The 21916-nt window shown below is 43.6% G+C and overlaps 1 protein-coding gene across 4 annotated transcripts in view; it reads right to left on the bottom strand.

The window, feature by feature from the left end:
* The window catches only part of CCDC149 (coiled-coil domain containing 149), a 134918-nt gene that overhangs the window by 53547 nt on the left and 59455 nt on the right, over positions 1–21916 (bottom strand). For all 4 annotated transcript variants that reach the window (XM_043438277.1, XM_043438278.1, XM_043438276.1 and 1 more), the window contains exon 4: positions 18434–18541. In XM_043438277.1, coding sequence (XP_043294212.1) covers positions 18434–18541 — 108 coding nt within the window. The remainder of the gene's footprint in view (positions 1–18433; positions 18542–21916) is intronic.

Here is a 21916-nt window from a genome sequence, read left to right as displayed (position 1 = left end):
TTCACTGAGCCCTGGGTGACATCAGTTTTTTTGAAAGTGGGGACTGTCTTAGTTCATTCAAACTTCTATAACAGACTGCCATACACTGTGTGGCTTACAAAAATAAACATCTCTCATAATTCTAAAGGCTGAGAAGTACAAGATGAAAATACCAGTGGATCGGGTGTTTCCTGGTTCATAGAGGGCTGTCCTTTTGCTGTGTCCTCACATGGTGGAAGGGCTGAGAGAGCTCTCTAGGGTCCCTTTTACAAAGGCACTAACCCCACTGATAAGGGCTCCACCCTCATGACTTAATCATCTCCCAAAGGTCAAACCTAAAAAACATCACCACATTGGGGGCTAGGCTTCAGCACAGTAATTATGTGGGGGAGGGGGGATACAGCTTATTGTATTCCACCTTTGATAACCCCTAAATTCATGTTCTTCTCACATGCAAAATACATTTACTCTATCCCAACACCTCCCAAAGAATTAACTGATTCCAGCATCAACTCTAGAGTCTGAAGTCCAAAGCTTCATCTAAACCTCACCTTGTTTAAATCACCCATGAGTGAGACTGGAAGTGAGATACATCCTGAGGCCAACTCCTCTCCAGCTGTGAAACGGAGAGACCTAGCAGTTATCTGCTCCCAAAATACAAAGGTGGGGCACGAGCAGGAGAGACATTACCATTCCAACAGGGAGAAACAGGAAAGAGGAAAGGGTGACAGATCTCAAGTAAGCCCCAAACCTAACAGAGCAAATAACGTTGAATTGGAAGGCTCAGGACTAATCCTCTTTGGCTGGATGCTCTGCCTTCCAGGCCCACTGGTAACATCGCCCCCAAGGCTTGGCAGGATGGCTCTGCTGGGGCCCTGTATCTCTCCTGGGCTGGGGTCTCAGCCTTGGGGTTCTGGGAGGCCCCCTCTTTTCTAATCCAAGTGGAGGCAACTGTCCCCCCAGAGCCATGCACTCCGGGCTTATGGCAGGAGTGACAGCCTTGCTGGTCTCTGAATCACCTTCCATGTCATTCTTCTCTTGTCCTGAAAAATAGTGCCTAGCCTCTTACTAATACTAATTAGTATTAACCTCCTTATCAAAGGGCTGTTTGGCCAACACCCTTAGCATTCTCATTTTTTGCAATGTATACAGGCTGAGAATTTTCCAAATCTTTAAATTCTGATTCCTCTTTGCTGAACAATTCCATCTTCAAATCATCTCCCTTCTCACATTTTATAAAGAGTCAGGAGAAACCAGGCTGCTTCTTCGATACTCTGCTTAGACATTTCCTCAAATATCCAACTTCATCACCTATAAGTTTTACCTTCTAGAAAACAACAGGACCTGATCACAATTCAACCAAGTTTCCCTGGTTGTCCATATGGTAAAGAAACTGCCTGCAATGCAGGAGACCCAGGTTCAATCCCTGGGTCAGGAAGATCCCCTGGAGAAGGGAATGGCTACCCACTATTCTCCAGGTATTCTTGACTGGAGAATCCCATGGACAGAGGAGCCTGGTGGGCTACAGTTCATGGCTCACAAAGAGTCGGACACAACTGAGTGATTAACACACAAGAAGAATGGCCTTTTCCCAGCATCCAATAACGTGATCCTCATTTGCATGTAAGACCTCATCGGGATGGCCTTTACCGTCCATATTTCTACCAACATTCTGTTCAGGATGACTTAAGTATCTCCACGAAGATTGAAGCTTTCTCTACAGCTCCCCCCCCTCTCTTTTTCTCTCAGTCCTCACCAGTATTGCCCCTATTCACAGTAATGCTGTGAAGGACAATAGGCTTTTTCTAGCAGGAGCCTCAAAATTCTTGCAACCTCTCTACCCACTACACAGTTCCAAAGCTGCTTCCAAACTGTTAGCAGCACCCTACTTCTTAGAACCAATTCCTGTCTCAGTCTATTTAGGCTGCTATAACAGAATACTATAGATGGAGTAGCTGACAAACAGCAAACATTTATTTCTCACAGTTGGATGCTAGGAAATCCAAGATCAGAGCCCTGGTAGATCTTTTGTCTAGTGAGGGCGCACTTCCTGGTTCATAGTCAGCAGTCTTCTCACTGTGTCCTCACTTGGCCGAGGGGACAAAAGAGCTCACTGGGGTCTCTATTATGAGGGCACTAATCCCATTTATGACAGCTCTGCCATCCTGAATCACCCAAGTCACCTAATCACCCAAAGGCCCCAGCACCTAATACCATCTCATTTCAGACTGGTTTTCAACATACAAATTTTGGTGGGGGACATATTCCATAGTGAGCCCATAGTGAGGGTAAGAGCCATCTTGTAGACAGGACAGTTAAGTACGGCTGCCCAGCCCGTGCACTGCACAACTCCAACTCTGGGGATGGTCTCCATCCTTGCAATGCAAAGATACAATGCAGTGATCACTCTCTGAAGAGCTTTGAAAGTGCAATCCCCAGTTGTAGCTGGTATGGCTATAATGCTCATCCAATGACTCTCTATTTCCCAGAATTATTGGGGGGACAAGATGAAAAAATTAACAGGAAATAGATGTGAGCCCTTCCTCACCCTGGCCCTTGCATACTTCTACAAATAGCATGCCTGGGGAGAGGTCAGCACCAAAAGTCATTTATTAAACATTAAGCTGCCGGTGCTGTGCTGGGTGACTTAAAAAACAAGTTCCTGCCTATCTTGTCTTTATCTATTGGTTTTTTCCACATCCTCTCTGACTGCCCCCTGACCTTTTGAAATACCCTTGATAAAATTAGACACGAGAGCTTTAAATGGCTCCAAGCAGGCAATTCTATTGTGTATACCAAAGTTCAAATTCCTAGACCTATATGACAAATCCAGTTCTAGCTTTAAACAAAAGAATTTGTCACTTAAACAACAACAAAATACACAAAACAGCAGTTTTCATTGTCTTCCTCACAGGCTCTGGAGATCACCACGCACACACTACTGTGCATCAATGTTTCCCAGTTAATGAGCACCCAGTTTGGGCCAAACATCATGCTAGAAGCTTTCCTTACACACAGTACCTCCAGTGACTTCACTGCAATGGAATAGCAAAGGCCTTCTGAGAGCTGATGATGCATGAACTGCCCCCACCCGCTTCTCAGCCCCACCTCTCACCCCACCTCTCTTGTTCGCCAGCCTCGCTGGCTTCCCTTCAGCTCCTGCTCCTGCCTGCCTCTGGACCTCGGCACTTGCTCTCCCCACAGGTCTGTGCAGAACCAGGCCTTTTGTCTCTTTCAGGTCGCAGATCGAGTGTCACCTCCTGCAGGAGGTCTTCCCTGAACACCATTGCTGAAGCGTTCACCTCCAAGTGCCCCAGTGCCTTCACTGTGCTTCCAGATATCAACTCGCTCATCGGCTTTATCCCTCCCGCTGTCAGCTCCAGCTCAGGGACCTCTCTGGCCACATGCACCGAAATACCCAGTGCCCATAGCAGTGTCCGGCTAGCCTCAGGGAGTCCTCAGATACATCTTAAACACAGGAGGCCTCTGGTTTGCGGCTTCCCACAAGCCCAGGAGGCAGACACTGCCCGACGTCTTCACAGGGGAGAGCCTTGGAGAGGCTGCAGCAGAGCTCTGAAGCCAGGGCTCCTTGCCTGGGGCCTGAGCTCAGGCTGGGGTATGCACTTCCCCTCATCCTTGACATGCCAAGCCCTGTCCTCAATGCTTACAGACACTGACCCGGTAAGTCCAACAAGCATCCTGAGACGCACTGTTCCGATCCCTGTTGTCAGGGGAAAAGTGGAGACAGAGAGGTGGAGTGACTGGACCATGTCACAGACCTTAGAGATGGCAGGGCTGGGAGTGGAACCCTGGTGAGGAGGGTCCTGGAGTGAACACTCTGCAGCCTCTCTCCTCACCGATGACAGCACTCACTGCCTGGAGCGCGTCCCATCTGACTTCCTTCAGGCCTCGGGACCAAGGGCACGTGGACAGGAATGCCTTTCTGACACCCGAGGTAAGTGGTTCCCTCCAGGCTGCAGCCTACAGCTCTGTGCCCGTGAAGTCGTGCAGTCACATCTGACTCTTTGCGACCCCATGGACTGTAACTCGCCAGGCTCCTCTGTCCACGGGATTCTCCAGGCAAGAATACCAGAGTGGGCGGCCAAGCCCTCCTGCAGGAGATCTTCCCCACCCAGGGATCGATCTCATGTCTCTTATGTCTCCTGCACTGGCAGGAGGGTTCTTTACCTCTAGCGCCACCTGGGAAGCCCTACAGCTCTCTAGCCTGATGTAACTTGTTGACTTAGTACTTAGCACTGTCTGACATATTTTACCGTATTTAATCAAATATAAGAATTCGTCAACTCTAAGACCTACCATTATGCATCTCTAAAAAGGCTGAAAAATACCAGTCATCATGACATGATACCAATAACTTCATCAGAGATGTTCAAATGTTAAAACTGTGCCTCTCAGAATCAGTGTTATACCATATATCTATTTATTTGCTCACTGTTCTTCTGTCCCCACTAGAATAGAAGCTTCATGACAGCAGGAATTCAGTGGTTTGGTTTATTACCATATTTCAAGATCAGAGAGTCAGGTTTTCAATGAAGATGTACTGAAATGAATTGAACCGAACCACTCTCTATGAGGCAAGTACTACTATTACCTCCATTGTACAGATGAGAACAACTGAGATACATAGAGGTCAAGGAACTGACCCAAAATCACACAGCTAGCAAGCTCCTGACTTATCTTCAGATAGTTCAGAACACATTGTTCCCAGGGGGACAAAATTTAGAGAGTTGCACAAAACAGTTTTAAAGCTGCTTCAATTTGCTTTGATTTTAGTGGAATTTGGGTGTGTTGTGGTTGTTGTTGCTTAAGCAAAAAGTCATGTCCGACTCTTTGCAACCCCATGGACTGTAGCCCATCAGACATCTCTGTCCATGGGATTTCCTAGGCAACAATACTGAACTGGGTTGCCACTTCTCTCTCCAGGAGATCTTCCCAACCCAGGGATTCCTGCATTGCAGGTAGATTCTTTATTGCTGGGCCACCAGGGTATCCCAATTTGGGTGTGGGGTACTATAAAACAAGTCTTGGGCCAAGACATCTTTCAGAATCAGTTCTTTATGAAGTGTAATTACAATGCATGGTCTAAGGGGATGAATGTTCAAAATCACACTGTTTTGGTCATCTGCTCTACCCAGGCTATAAGCTCATATAAGCCAGAACAAGCTTAAATATGGTCTCTGAGACCAAATTCATCTGACAATAAAGCATTAGGAAATGTCGAACTAGTCTGACCGCATGCTGAACTAACTGAGTATTGCCTATGGCTCGCCGTCAAGATCTTAGTTACAGTAAGATACGACGGGGCGAGAACAGATGAAGGGACCTTCTTGCCCATTTGAAATCTTGGTTCAGTTCAGTTCAGTTCAGTTGCTCAATTGTGTCCGACTCTTTGCGACCCCAGTGACCACAGTACACCAGGCCTCCCTGTCCGTCACCAACTGCTTGAGTTTACTCAAACTTATCTCCATTGAGTCGGTGATGCCATCCAACCGTCTCATCCTCTGGTGTCTCCTTCAATCTTTCCCAGCATCAGGGTCTCTTCAAATGAGTTAGTTCTTCACATCAGGTGGCCAAAGTAGTGGAGTTTCAGCTTCAGCATCAGTCCTTCCAACGAATATTCAGGACTGAATTCCTTTAGGATGGACTGGTTGGATCTCCTTGCAGTCCAAGGGACTCTCAAGGAGTTCTCTCCAACACCACAGTTCAAAGGCATCAAATCTTTAGCACTCAGCTTTCTTTATAGTCCAACTCTCACATCCATACATGACTACTGGAAAAACCATAGCTTTGACTAGCATACCTTTGTTGACAAAGTAATGTCTCTGCTTTTTAATATGCTGTCTAGGTTGCTCATAACTCCCAAGGAGTAAGCATCAATTTCATGGGTGCAGTCACCATCTGCAGTGATTTTGGAGCCCAACAAAATAAAGTCTGACACTGTTTCCACTGTTTCCCTATCTATTTGCCATGAAGTGATGGGACCAGTTGCCATGATCTTAGTTTTCTGAATGTCAAGCTTTAAGCCAACTTTTTCACTCTCCTCTTTCACTTTCATTAAGAGGTTCTTTAGTTCTTCTTTGCTTTCTGCCATAAGGGTGATGTCATCTGCATATCCGAGGTTATTGATATTTCTCCCAGCAATCTTGATTTCAGCTTGTGCTTCCTCCAGCCCAGCATTTCTCATGATGTACTCTGCATATAAGTTAAACAAGCAAGGTGACAATATACAGCCTTGATGTACTCCTTTCCCAATTTGGAACAAGTCTGTTGTTCCATGTCCAGTTCTAACTGTTGCTTCCTGACCTGCATACAGATTTCTCAGGAGGCAGGTCAGGTGGTCTGGTATTCCCATCTCTTTCAGAATTTTCCAGAGTTTGTGGTCTACACAGTCAAAGGCTTTGGCATAGTCAATAAAGCAGAAGTAGATGTTTTTCTGGAACTCTCTTACTTTTTCAATGATCCAACATATGTTGGCAATTTGATCTCTGGTTCCTCTGCCTTTTCCAAAACCAGCTTGAACATCTGGAAGTTCACGGTTCGTGTACTATTGATCCCCGGCTTGGAGAATTTTGAGCATTACCTTACTAACGTGTGAGATGAGTGCAATTGTGTGGTAGTTTAGGCATTCTTTGGGATTGCCTTTCTTAGGGATTGGAATGAAAACTGACCTTTTCCTGTCCTGTGGCCACTGCTGAGTTTTCCAAATTTGCTGGCATATTGAGTGCAGCACTTTCACAGCATCATCTTTCAGGATTTGAAATAGGTCAACTGGAATTCCATCACCTCCCCTAGCTTTGTTCATAGTGGTGCTTCCTAAGGCCCATTTGACTTTGCATTCCAAGATGTCTGGCCCTAGGTAGGCGATCACACCATCGTGGTTATATGGGTCGTGAAGATCTTTTTTGTATAGTTCTTCTGTGTATTCTTGCCACCTCCTCTTGATATCTTCTGCCTCTGTTAGATCCATACCATTTCTGTCCTTTATCAAGCCCACCTTTGCATGAAATGTTCCCTTGGTATCTCTAGTTTTCTTGAATAGATCTCTAGTCTTTCCCATTCTATTGTTTTCCTCTATTTCTTTGCATTGATCCCTGAGGAAGGCTTTCTCATCCCTCCTTGCTGTTCTTTGGAACTCTGCATTCAAATGGGAATATCTTTCCTTTTCTCCTTTGCTTTTCACTTCTCTTCTTTTCTCAGCTATTTGTAAGGCCTCCTCAGACAGCCATTTTGCTTTTTTGCATTTCTTTTTCTTGGAAATGATCTCGATCCCTGTCTCCTGTACAATGTCACGAACCTCTGTCCATAGTTCTTCAGGCACTCTTTATCAGACCTAATCCCTTGACTCTATTTGTCACTTCCACTGTATAACTGTAAGGGATTTGATTTAGGTCATACCTGAATGGTCTAGTGGTTTCCCCCACTTTCTTCATTTTAAGTCTGAATTTGGCAATAAGGAGTTCATGATCTGAGCCACAGTCAGCTCCTGGTCTTGTTTTTGCTGACTGTATAGAGCTTCTTCATCTTTGGCTGCAAAAAATATAATCAATCTGATTTCAATATTGACCATCTGGTGATGTCCATGTGTAGAGTCTTCTCTTGTGTTGTTGGAAGAAGGTGTTTGCTATGACCAGTGCGTGCTCTTGGCAAAAAACTCTATTAGCCTTTGCCCTGCTTCATTCTGCACTCCAAGGCCAAATTTGCCTGTTACTCCAGGTGTTTCTTGACTTCCTACTTTTGCATACTAGTCCCCCATAATGAAAACAACATCTTTTTGGGTGCTAGTTCTAGAAGGTCTTGTAGGTCTTCATAGAACTGTTCAACTTCAGCTTCTTCAGCATTACTAGTCAGGGCATAGGCTTGGATTACTGTGATATAGAGTGGTTTACCTTGGAAACGAACAGAGATCATTCTGTCGTTTTTGAGATTGCATCCAAGTATTTCATTTTGGACTCTTTTGTTGACTATGATGGCTACTCCATTTCTTCTAAGGGATTCTTGCCCACAGTAGTATGGTAGAATTTCTCAGTGAAATTCACACATTCCAGTCCATTTTAGTTCGCTGATTCCTAGAATGTCGACATTCACTCTTGCCATCTCCTATTTGACCACTTCCAATTTGCCTTGATTCATGGACCTAACATTCCAGGTTCCTATGCAATATTGCTCTTTACAGCATCAGACTTTGCTTCTATCACCAGTCACATCCACAACTTGGTGTTGTTTTTGCTTTGGCTCCATCTATTCATTCTTTCTGGAGTTATTTCTCCACTGATCTCCAGTAGCATATTGGGCACCTACCAACCTGGGGTGTTCCTCTTTCAGTGTCCTATCTTTTTGCCTTTTCTTACTGTTCATGGGTTTCTCAAGGCAAGAATACTGAAGTGGTTTGCCACTCCCTTCTCCAGTGGACCACATTTTGTCAGAACTCTACCCCATGACACATCCGTCTTGGGTGGCTCTACACAGCATGGTTCATAGTTGCATTGAGTTCTATTGATTCTTAGTAGTTAATTTCTATAACGCCCCAGGGTGAGAGCTCTTCATTAGAGTGCCCCCTTCATGTGGGGTTCCAGCAAGCTAGGACATCTCCGTGTTCCTCTGAAGCATAAAGACGAAATGTTTATGAAGAGCTCTCTGATCCCTCATCCTGGACTGTTACAAACATCCACAGCTGAGCACTCTTTTTTTTTTTTCCTAAATAAAAAACAAAGCATACTTTAATAAGTCACCTGCATGCTCATTGGTCGGTCTTTATTGGCTGGTGGCTTTGACTTAACTGATTTGCTTGCTGAATCCATCCAAAAGTCCCATGTCAATAGAGGTATGTTCACAGAAGGGGTCTATCATTTTATGGTGCCAGTACCAGATAAAACAGTTATTTAAAGACTGTCAGCTGGTGTAACATAAAGCTCATTATTAAGGGCAAAACCTCATGTTTATGCACAATTGCAAACAGTTACATTTAAATTGGCCAGCAGGGGCCCAGTAAAAGTGACTGCCTGACACTGCCACCTGAAGTTCCTTGGTTTTGAGTACCTCACATTGCATTCTTGTTTTTCTGTACTAAAACTGCCGTAACCTGTAAAATGAAGGAACCATAAAAGCAAGTGGACTAGAAAACCCTACAGAAACATGAGATGCCACTCCTGGTATATTCTATTAGGTGCTTATTCCACAAGGGGTACATAAAATGCAAGGTGCCAGGCTTCTCACCTCAGTTTGTGTCTCTAATGGGAGGCATATGCCCACCTGGTCCACTGGAAACAGTTGATCAGGTAAAATGATCTCGAGATTCCTGGTGGAAATTTTGTACAAGAGGACTCTAAGCTGATCTGGGCCCAGGTTGTGCTAAAGATACCAGCAATGTTTACCCTTCATGGAGTGCTTACTGGATGCCAGACACTATACTACACCCTTTATAAACATAATATTGATGTACACACACAATTCTAATCATTAAATCTCCTGCTTTCTTTTCTTCCTAGCACTAAATACTGTCTGATGATTGTGTATATAACTACTTTATTTTCTTACCCTCTGTCTCCCCAACTAGACTGTATATCTGTGAGACTGGGTACCTTGTCTTTCTTATTCCTTGATGTAGTCTTGGTGCCTAGAACATTAGTCAGTACATAGTGAGTTCCCAATTATGTACTGATGAATAGTGATGAAAACTGACAGCAAGTCTATGTGAGATATCATTACTCCCATTTTACAGATGAGGAAACTGAGGCCCAGAAAGACAAATGACTTGCACAAGGTAATAACATGCACACAGATAACTGACAGAGCTAGAATATAAATCTGGTCTAGCAGTTTCCAAAGATGGACCTTCTGGACTATTCTAGACGATACCATTTGGCAGTGGGAGGCTGGAGCTGGCCTTTTATGGAGGGCCAAGCTTTCTAACTTTCAATTCAGTGACTTCACTTTGCTGGCCTGATATTTAAGTGTCATGGCACCAGTGTTTATACCACGGAAACCGGCAGAGCACTACCAGCCAGGCTTCCTCTTAGGAGCGGCAAGTTCCGCAGCCCCCCTCTGGATATCTGTGAGTCAAGCATGCTTTGTTGTTTTGGGCCTCTTTTACACATGTGTGCTCAGCTGCTTCTGTCGTGTCTGAATCTTTGTGAACCCGTGGACTGTAGCCCGCCAGGCTCCTCTGTCCACGGGATTTCCCAGGCAAGAATACTGAAGTGGGTTGCCATTTCCCCATCCAGGGGATCTTCCTGACCCAGGGATCAGACCCGGGTCTCCTGCATTGCAGGTAGCGTCTTTAACCGCTGAGCCACTGGGGACATCCTTTGTGCCTCTTACTGATTCTTAAATTCTCAAAGACCTCCTTCTTCCTCCCAGTCCCCTTTCTCTGAATCTTCTCTTTTTATAATGTCTGCTCAGAAGCGGAAGCAGGCGTATGGCTGGGGCGGGAAGGGAAGCTGTAATTCTCTCAGTGGGCTGCTATCCAGACTTGAGGTCCTAGCACTGCTGGGTCTTCCCATGTAATTGGTCCTTATTCCTCACAGATGGAAACACAAAGAACCCTGGGCAATCCACCCTCGTGAAGAGCTTTCCCCAGGGTGACTTGTGGAGGTTTAAGTCCTCCCTTACACACTGAAACCATAATCAGAGAAAACTAGCCAATTTGATCACATGGACCACAGCCTTGTCTAACTCATGAAACTAAGACATGCCGTGTGGGGCCACCCAAGACGGATGGTCATGGTGGAGAGGTCTGACAGAATGTGGTCCACTGGAGAAGGATATGGCAAACCACTTCAGTATTCTTGCCTTGAGAACCCCATGAACAGTATGAAAAGGCAAAATGACAGGATACTGAAAGAGGAACTCTCCAAGTCCATAGGTGCCCAATATGCTATTGGAGATGAGTGGAGAAATAACTCCAGAAAGAATGAAGAGATGGAGCCAAAGCAAAAACAACACCCAGTTGTAGATGTGACTGGTGGTAGAAGCAAGGTCTGATGATGTAAAGAGCAATATTGCATAGGAACCTGGAATGTTAGATCCATGAATCAAGGCAAATTGGAAGTGGTCAAACAAGAGGTGGCAAGAGTGAATGTCGACATGCTAGGAATCAGCGAACTAAAATGGACTGGAATGGGAGAATGTAATTCAGATGACCATTATATATACTACTGGGGGCAGGAATCCCTTAGAAGAAATGAAGTAGCCATCATGGTCAACAAAAGAGTCTGAAATGCAGTACTTGGATGCAATCTCAAAAATGACAGAATGATCTCTGTTCATTTCCAAGGCAAACCATTCAATATCACGATAATCCAAATGTATGCCCCAACCAGTGACACTGAAGAAGCTGAAGTTGAATGGTTCTATGAAGACCTACAAGACCTTTTAGAACTAACACCCAAAAAAGATGTCCTTTTCATTATGGGGGACTAGTATGCAAAAGTAGGAAGTCAAGAAACACCTGGAGTAACAGGCAAATTTGGCCTTGGTGTACGGAAAGAAGCAGGGCAGAGGCTAATAGAGTTTTGCCAAGAGAATGCACTGGTCATAGCAAACACCCTATTCCAACAACGCAAGAGAAGACTCTACACATGGACATCACCAGATGGTCAATATTGAAATCAGATTGATTATATTTTTTGCAGCCAAAGATGAAGAAGCTCTATATAGTCATGAAAAACAAGACAGGGAGCTGACTGTGGCTCAGATCATGAACACATTATTGCCAAATTCAGACCTAAATTGAAGAAAGTGGGGAAAACCACTAGACCATTCAGGTATGACCTAAACCTAATCCCTTATGATTATACAGTAGAAGTGAGAAATAGATTTAAGGGACTAGATCTGATAGACAGAGTGCCTGATGGACTATGGACAGAGGTTCATGACATTGTACAGGAGACAGGGATCAAGACCATCCCCATGGAAAAGAAATGCAAAAAAGCAAAATGGCTGTCTGAGGAGGCCTTACAAATAGCTGAGAAAAGAAGAGAAGCAAAAAGCAAAAGAGAAAAGGAAAGATATTCCCATTTGAATGCAGAGTTCCAAAGAATAGCAAGGAGAGATAAGAAAGCCTTCCTCAGTGATCAATGCAAAGAAATTGAGGAAAACAATAGAATGGGAAAGACTAGAGATCTATTCAAGAAAATTAGAGATACCAAGGGAACATTTCATGCAAAGATGGGCTTGATAAGGGACAGAAACGGTATGGACCTAACAGAAGCAGAAGATACAAGAAGAGGTGGCAAGAATACACAGAAGGACTGTACAAAAAAGATCTTCATGACCCAGATAATCACGATGGTGTGATCACTCACCTAGAGCCAGACATCCTGGAATGTGAAGTCAAGTGGCCTTAGAAAGCATCACTATGAACAAAGCTAGTGGAGGTGATGGAATTCCAGTTGAGCTATTTCAAGATCTTCATGACCCAGATAATCATGATGGTGTGATCACTACCTAAAGCCAGACATCCTGGAATGTGAAGTCAAGTGGGCCTTAGAAAGCATTACTATGAACAAAGCTAGTGGAGGTGATGAAATTCCAGTTGAGCTATTTCAAATCCTGAAAGATGATGCCGTGAAAGTACTGCACTCATTATGCCAGCAAATTTGGAAAACTCAGCAGTGGCCACAGAACTGGAAAAGGTCAGTTTTCATTCCAATCCCTAAGAAAGGCAATGCCAAAGAATGCTCAAACTACTGCACAACTGCACTCATCTCACCTGCTAGTAAAGTCATGCTCAAAATTCTCCATGCCAGGGTTCAGCAATATATGAACCGTGAACTTCCAGATGTTCAAGCTGGTTTTAGAAAAGGAAGAGGAACCAGAGATCAAATTGCCAACATCCACTGGATCATCGAACAAGCAAGAGAGTTCCAGAAAAACATCTATTTCTGCTTTATTGACTATGCCAAAGCCTTTGATTATGATCATGTGTGGATCATGATAAACTGTGGAAAATTCTGAAAGAGATGGGAATACCAGACCACCTGACCTGCCTCTTGAGAAACCTGTATGCAGGTCAGGAAGCAACAGTTAGAACTGGACATGGAACAACAGACTAGTTCCAAATCAGGAAAGGAGTACGTCAAGGCTGTATATTGTCACCCTACTTATTTAACTTATATGCAGAGTACATCATGAGAAACGCTGGGCTGGAGGAAGGACAAGCTGTAACCAAGATTGCCGGGAGAAATATCAATAACCTCAGATATGCAGATGACACCACCCTTAAGGCAGAAAGTGAAGAGGAACTAAAAAGCCTCTTGATGAAAGTGAAAGAGGAGAGTGAAAAAGTTGGCTTAAAGCTTAACATTCAGAAACTAAGATCATGGCATCTGGTCCCATCACTTCATGGCAAATAGATGGGGAAACAGTGGAAACAGTGTCAGACTATTTTGTTGGGCTCCAAAATCACTGCAGGTGGTGATTGCAGCCATGAAATTAAAAGACGCTTACTCCTTGGAAGGAAAGTTATGACCAACCTAGATAGCATAATAAAAAGCAGAGACATTACTTTGCCAACAAAGGTCCATCTATTTAAGGCTATGGTTTTTCCAGTGGTCATCTATGGATGTGAGAGTTGGACTATAAAGAAAGCTGAGCACTGAAGACTTGATGCTTTTGAACTGTGGTGTTGGAGAAGACTCTTGAGAGTCCCTTGGACTGCAAGGAGATCCAACCAGTCCATCCTAAAGGAGATCAATCCCGGTGTTCATTGGAAGGACTGATGCTGAAGCTGAAACTCCAATACTTTGGCCACCTCATGCAAAGAGCTGACTCATTGGAAAAGACCCTGATGCTGGCAGGGATTGGGGGCAGGAGGAGAAGGGGATGACAGAGGATGAGATGGCTGGATGTCATCACTGACTCGATGGACATGAGTTTGAGTAAACACTGAGAGTTGGTGATGGACAGGGAGGCCTGGCATGCTGAGATTCATGAGGCTGCAAAGAGTCAGACACGACTGAGCGACTGAACTGACTGAAGTCCTCCATTCCTTCTTTAACCTTTCAGAGGTATAATTATCAAGTAGGGGAGGACATCTACTAGGTTTCCCTTTCCCTGCCTCTCGTCTGGTTTGGACTGGGGCATTCCATCTGTTTGGGAGCCTCAAGAAATTGTTGGGCGATGCTCAGAGAATACTAGGTGATGTTGATCACAGAAGCCCACTATCCACCTGCCAGCCCTGTGTGAGGACCAAGCTGCTTGTAAGCCAGGGTGGCAACAAATCTTTCAAGAGGCTGTTTGAAAATGCTTTATGGCACGTAGGGTTACAAGGCTCTAGCTGAACAAATGGAAAAATTAGTCTACCTTAAAATAGCCAAGGCAAGTAATTTTCTATCACCTTGTTTCTTAAATGTACTTAACGTCCAGAATCTGGGCCTCCCAAAATATGGCTAAGGGTCATCAGTTAAAATGGCAACTTGAAGATAAAAAAAAAAAACAGAAAAAACTTCCACTTTATTTATTTATTTTTTAAAAAACTTCCACTTTAATAGTTGCTTCTAAAATGATGCCATCAGCCCTTCTGTTCAGAATAAGGGAAGTTAGGAATGAAAAGACATCAATTATTATTTCTTGAATGTAACAGCCTTGAGCCAGTCTAGGAACAGGAGTCTTATCCCACATCTACTTAGGCTCAGCCACAGCTCTCCCTGACCAGCCCCACCCTCCACCCCTACGCCAGGGGTTTCCCAAGGTCTCACAGCTTAGGTTTGGTTTCCTTCTGGTTTTTCTTGAATGGAATGGTTTGCTTTCTAACTCCTTTCTCCAGATTTCTAAATTAGTCTTCACCACATAAAGCAAGTTAGTGATGAGAACCAGAGAGGCAGTCTGCTATTTTCCTGTGTTCTTTTTCTCTTCCTCTTTCTTGAACATTTTTGCTTTTCTTTTTACATTTCCTTTATTCATTCACTCATTCATTTATCCTATTCCATTGCTTCAATAAAGATCTGTTATTAAACAGATACAGCCACTATGGAGAACAGCATGGAAATTCCTTAAAAAATTACGAGTAAACTACCATATGACCCAGGAATCCCACTACTGTGCATATACCCTGAGAAAAACCAGAATTCAAAAAGACACATGTATCTCAACATTTACCGCAGCACTATTTACAATAGCCAGGACATGGAAGCAACCTAGATGTCCATCAAGAGATGAATGGATAAAGAAGTTGTGGTACATATATAAATGGAATATTACTCAGCCATAAAAAGGAATGGATTTGAATCAGTTGAACTAAGGTGGATGAACCTACAGCCTGTTACACAGAGTGAAGTAAGTCAAAGAGAACAAATATATATGGAATCTAGAAAAACGGTACTGATCAAACTATTTGCAGGGTAGGAATAGAGACACAGATAGAGAACAATGGATGAAGGAGAGGGTAGATGAATTGAGAGAGTAGCATCAAAACATATACGTTACCATGTGTAAAACAGATAGCTAGGGGGAAGTCGCTATAACACAGGGAGCCCAACCCAGTGCTCTGTGACAACCTAGGCGGGTGGGATAGAGTATGAGATGGAAGGAGGTTCAAGAGGGAGGGGATATATATGTAGACTTATAGCTGATTCACATTGCTGTTTGGCAGAAACCAACACAACACTGTAAAGCAATTATCCTCCAATTAAAAATTTTAAAAGATCTATTAAATAAAATATATGCATCACAAACTAAGAATGCTAATTCCTACGGATACCAGGGATTTGGCCTGCAAAGGGTTTACGCTTATGGGAGGAGAGCCACAAAAGTACAAGCAGAGGGGAAAGAGTAGGACACTGTTGGTGTGTGCAGGACTGCCCCTAAGGGTTGGAGAAGGCTGTATCTGACCTATGACCTGAGAGATGAGCAGGAGTTTGCAGGAGTAAAGGGGAAGAGTGTTCCAGACTGTGACGGCAGGTGCCAGGGCCCTGAGGCACAAGGCCGTATGGCTCCAGAAAGAGGCTGAAATGAGCACTGCAGGGTGGAGGTATGAGGCAACTAATGGCAAGAGATGTGGCTGGAGAAATCAGGAGGGGCTAGATAATAGGGATCTAGCACACCAAGGCAGGGAGGTGGGAGTGGATTCAGAAGGTGATGGGAAGGTTGGAGCTGTGAGTGACAATGAATAAAAAGCAAAGGTGGGGTTAACTCACTTCCTACCACACACAGTCATGGCCACCCTTCAACAGAGGCCTCTGAGTTTCTCTTGATGGCTGGTGTCATTACTGAATGAGTCATCTGGCCTTAATGTTGATGACTGGGGGTGAGGGTAGGGGGGAGGATGAACATGACTCACAGGGGGCTGAAAATAAACCAGCCCTATTACTTTAGATGCAAATGAGAATAAATGGAATTTCTGGGTCTCACTGTAGCTGGTCTTTTTTGAGGAGGAGAGGGCTGGATACTGAGATACAGGGTCTACTGAACATTATAACATCTTCCCTGCACCTCTTGGCAGGCAAATTACTTCACAGGCCATGAAAATGAGTCACTAAATTCTAAACCTTGGTTGAGAAAAGCAAGTTTGATAAATGTGTCCAGCTACTGGAATAAAGACCCAGAATGCAGGCAAATCATGAAGTTCAGATGGTGCCAATGCAAAAGCAGCCCCAGACCTGCATTTAGTGTTCCACACACACTCACACACACACTTATGTGCACACACCCTCCCTTTCTTTCCTTGAAATATCAGTTGCAAATGTCAATGCCTAGAATATCTCATGCCTACAAAGTGATACAATTATAAGTGACCAAAAGGTGAGACAGAGGTCTGTTTAGGAGAGTTGGGGGTAGCCCAGAAAATAAAAAAGTAAAGAAGAAAAAAAATCAGTCAAGAAGAACCATGAATCCAAACATCACATTTCAAGATGTTTTAGTATTTTGTGGATTTATATCACTTCCAAATGTATTAGTCACTTAGTCATGTCCAGGTCTTTGCAACCCCATGGACTGTAGCCCACAAGGCTCCTCTGTCCATGGCATTCTCCAGGCAAGAATACTAGAATGGGTTGCCATTTCTTTCTGCAGGGCTTCTTCCCAAGCCAGGGATCTAAACCAGGTCTCCTGCATTGCAGGTAGACTCTTTACTGTCTGAGCCATCAAGGAAGCCCCATATCATCTCAAAATTCCTGCAGTATTTTTACATATTTAAAAGACAGAATGGTACATCCCTGATTTTACTCTCTGGAAAAACTTACTCTGATGTTATCACTTGTGGGAGTGACCTGGCCTTTAATTTTTGACCAAACACCTAGGTTACAGAGCTTAAATCATTTTGGAAGGCCTGATTAGCTTGTCCAGCGCTAATTAGTACCTTTCTTGGCATTCTTGTCCACCTCCTATTTCATGACTGAGAATAGTAGAGCCTACTTTTGCAAATATATTATGTTACATCTAAGAGGTTTTTAAAAATTTTTAAAGGCAGACTAAGTGGAGAAGAGGCTGTATAGAGAAGAGTCCCCAGTACGCCCTTAGGTTGAGCCCCTTCAGCCAGCAGTAAGCACATAACCCTCTTTTGTCATGGGAGGGTTCTCTGGATGATCCAGACACTTCCATGCATTTTTTAAAAAAAGAATGAGCATCTTTCAAAATGGCGCCTCCTGATAACCAATGACTCCCAGGGACGCCGAACATGCCCATCATTTGTCACGGAATTTGGTACCATGTAAAAGACACTTCCCAAGAAAGCACCTCCTCCTTCCATGTAGTTTTCTTGAGTCAAACTCCAAAGGCCATCCCTGTTGTGAAAGCTCCCTCTGGCAAGAAGTTAAAATTGAAGTTATCTTGGCAAAACAGGAAATTATTTTGGGGGTGGGGGACAGAATTAAACTTGGGTAGTTTTTCTTCTTTTTCTCAATTGTATTTTTGTTCACAGCTTCAGCTGGGAGAGAGAGTGTTCACATTTAGTTTGGAGTTTATGAGTTCATATTTTATAATTAACGTTGCCAACAGGGGAGTTTGATTAATACCAAGCAGTGGATTTTGAGCAATGTTCCATACAAATTGCCAAATTTAGCAATAAAATAAATTGGTTATGTGAACATAATTAGTAGGATGACTACTTAAAATTCAAAACCGAATGTGAATAATTCCAAATCATCTGAGCCACAAATCCATTATTTGTATAGAAGGGAGAAAGTATAGCATTTGGGTTTTATTTTGCCCTCAACCACAATGTTATTCAGCACCAAGCTGAACATAATGAAACTTCTACAATGGGCTGTGACAATATTTTAGAGCAACCCAGAAACACACACAGACGCATGTGCACGCACACATGCAAAGTGAATGTAATAAAGATAAGAAATGCTAAACTGAGTTTCCATTGTAAACGTAAAAATCTATAACAAATTTTTTACGCAAATGCTGTACTACATTTTTCTGATGCACCATACATAAACCTATGGCACAAAATTACTCAGGAGAGCCTCTTGCCTTTAAATATTCACAGTACCTTATTGTCACCCTGGACTTCTCCGAGCCTTTGCTGAAGTTCTTTAATTTCTTCTCCCAGATGTTTATTTCGGTCCTGAGAATCTCTCAATAGTTGTGCAAGATTAGCCTGCAAATATCAACACATTATGAAATATAATCAGAAATGGAGGAGTGGAGAAATGTGAGGTTTTATTAGGCTTATTGCAGTCAGCATCCAAGCCCAGCTGAAGCACACAAAGCCCTTTAGAGTAAACACATGTACGAATATAGCAAGTGTGAAAATCATGCCACTACAACCGCATGGAGGGAAATAAAATTGGCCATGAACCTCAATTTGGGGATGTTCTTTGTTTCCAGAACGGCTCACAGACAAGTGATGGAGGACTTGGTCTTACTTGACATTTTTTTTTAAAGAGCTCCTCATGAAAACTCTTACAAGCAGTCCTAGAGTTCAATGCTAACTTTGGGCCAACAAGAAAGGAAAAGTTTCATTTCCTTGTTTGGATAGTTTTTTCCTTCAAATAGATCATGTTTAATGAACTTTTCTTTGCCGCCTTAATGACCAGAATTTTGATCCAAAAAAAAATCTGTCCGACAAGAGACCGGTGAGGTATCATGATTGCAGAAATCAGGATCCAGGGTAATGCAACAACCTCCTGGGCTGCTTTGCTCACCTCCTTATTCCCCTGTTCTAGTCCCCAGGGTACCAAACAGCCAGGATGAGCACCTTGCAATCCAGTCTTTGTAATGGCATCACTTCCTTAAGATTTCCCCCTGCTCAGACCAGATCCCGCTAGCCCACATGGGCACTCCCCTCCCTCAGTCCAGCTTCATCAACACGTCACAGCCGGTTCCTCCGGACTGCGTGAGCACCCTTTACCATGCTCCCGCCCTTCTCAGGTTCCCTGAACCTGAATGTACATCTGTTCCCACACTATGTGCATGCTTTCATCTACTCAAGCCTGTAACTTTTTGTTCAACTTTACCTCCCGTGGCTGCTGCTTCTATACTATTCCAATTTTGCTCATTTGTTCTAATTCTCACCTTGCTTACTGTGCTCTTATCTAACCTCAGCAAGAAGAAACGAACTAGTCAAAGGTAGAGATTCCTTTTCCTCCTTCCTAAGCCTCCAAGGACATTGCTCCAGGAAGTGCTCTCATTTCAGCAAATGTTTTTAAAGACTTCCGATGAATAAATGAATGAAGGAAGGAGGGACGCAAGCAAGCCAGCAATCAGAATATGACTTCCAAAGAGGCATTTTTCAGCAACAGTCATACAAGGGGTTTGAGAGTCATCTTTTCGATTCCTGCCCTGTGATAGCTGAAGAAACTCAAACCCAGAGACATTGTGGATGAGTGCAAATGCAGTTGGCTAAATCTCCAAAGACTTCAATGCTAATACTTCCAGGAATACTCAGTTATGTTAGGTAATCAAAGGGGAATGAAAGTGAAAGACTAATATAAAGACTAAGCCTTGGCTCATCCTTGACTCCTCACTTTATTTCATCTCCCATGTTCCAGCCATTGGGATATCCAGCATCTCTACTGTCAAGGTAGGCCCCCATTCAGTTCCTCGCAAGCCCACTTTCTGGCTGTTCCCCACATAGTGCAGGCAGGACCCATCTCAGCATCGCTCCCTCTGTCGGTCCTCTTGGACTAGAATGCTCTCCCTCCCAGATACCTCTTGGCTCACTCCCTGACCTTTTGAAGGTCTTTGTTCGAAGTGCATCACTTCAAAGGGCCCACGTGGACCACTATCTAACGGTGCAAACTGCCCACCTCCCCTGAATGCCCAAGCCCTTTCCCCTGCACTACTACTTTTTATTTCCAGAGCACTTGCCATCTCTTAACATACTATGTAATTTACTTTCTTGTTTATTGCCATATGTTGACATATGTTTATTGCTCAGTGTTTATTTCCTGTCTCTCTCTCCCTAGTAAGAGAGAAGTTCCATTAAGGGCAAGGAACTTTGTTCTCTCTACTGGTCTACCTCAAGAACCTAGTGGATGCTCCATAAATATTTCTTAAATTAAAGATAATACATTGAGTCTGAAGATTGTGGTCTTAGCCTAGAGAAATATCTGGAATAATAAAATACTGAAACCAGTTCACGGAATGTAACATTGCATAGAAACCCCGTTCATCCCCACTTGGCAGGATTCAACACAGCCCTGACTTCCACTCGCTTACTTGTGAACATTACTCAAAAACGTGATTTAATTCTTAACCCCATATTTGCAAAGCTCATATCTTGTAATAGTTGTTTCCCAAATTTCCAAGATTCCTGTCCTTATCAGATAAAAATCTGGTGAAGGATAAGGAAAATTCACCCTCATTTTACAGGCAGGAGAGCAAAGAAACAAGAGATACTGTGGTCAACACACTACTTTGGGAAATTTCTCCAGAAGGAATCATGGACTAAGGTGGGTCCCAGTTCTGCCACTTACTGGACTGGGTGACCTTGAATAAGTTTCTTAACTTCTTGAGTTTCTTCACCCATGAAATGGAGCTAACCATATGTACTTCAGGTATTAAACGGATACTTTCATTGAGTAATGAACCTAGGACATCTTCCACAGTGCTCGATGTATAGCAGGCACTGGGTAAAGGCTGGTCATCTCTGACTGCCCTTCCAGTGGCTCCAGCTCACTCTCTCAGTGGACAGTTGGGCAGACTGGCAGAAAGGCTCCTTGGATACAGCTGTCTCCTTTGTCATCCTGCCTCTGCACTCGGTCACCCATTCATTCAGACAACAAATATTTAGGGAGTGCCCACAATGTGTCAGGCACAATTTTTAGACTCAGGAGATACAACAGTGAGCAATACAAAGTCTTGTGAAATGAAATATTTCCTGCCATATCGGTGGGCAAGAAATGTCACAGCCATCCATGATTTCTGGCTTCCTAATGTGAATGAGGCTCCCAAAAGGGAACATTATGCCAGCGATCCGGCAGATGCCGCCACCCCCCAATGGCGATTGCTGAGGAGCTGGGGGTAGGGGGCTGCAAGAAGCAGCCATCCGCCACCCCTGCCACCACTTAAGGTGAACAAGGAATTAAGGATGTAAACATTCTAGAAACAGGATTTGGCCCCAGATAGTTGAGGTGCATATGAAAGGAATGAATTCAGTGAGCCTGGAGGCTTGCATCTTCCCATACATAGAAGAACACTAAATTCCTTAGCTTGATATCTGGTTTTCCTAACTACTTAACAATAATCTGTGATGCTCAGACTGACTGCCTGGCCCCTTTATTGCAAACTTGTATATAGCCTGACTCTCTCCTGCCTCCTTGCAGCAGCTTTCTCAGAGCTTTTGAGATGCTGCCTCCCAGGCTCAGAATCCTTAAGATTCCCATCAATTCAAATAACTCTCTACTTTCAAAGTTGTGACGAATTTTTTAGTCCACAGCCCCTTGTTCCTGTAAACTTACATTTTAATAGATGATATTATATTAATTGTATTATATTACAACCAAATGAATAACGACTGATGAGTTAAATG

This window comes from Cervus canadensis, chromosome 19 (genome assembly GCF_019320065.1).
Source record: "Cervus canadensis isolate Bull #8, Minnesota chromosome 19, ASM1932006v1, whole genome shotgun sequence".
Lineage (NCBI taxonomy): Eukaryota > Metazoa > Chordata > Mammalia > Artiodactyla > Cervidae > Cervus > Cervus canadensis.
Note: the sequence above shows the minus strand (reverse complement) of the source record. Positions and strands in the feature narration are given on the sequence as shown.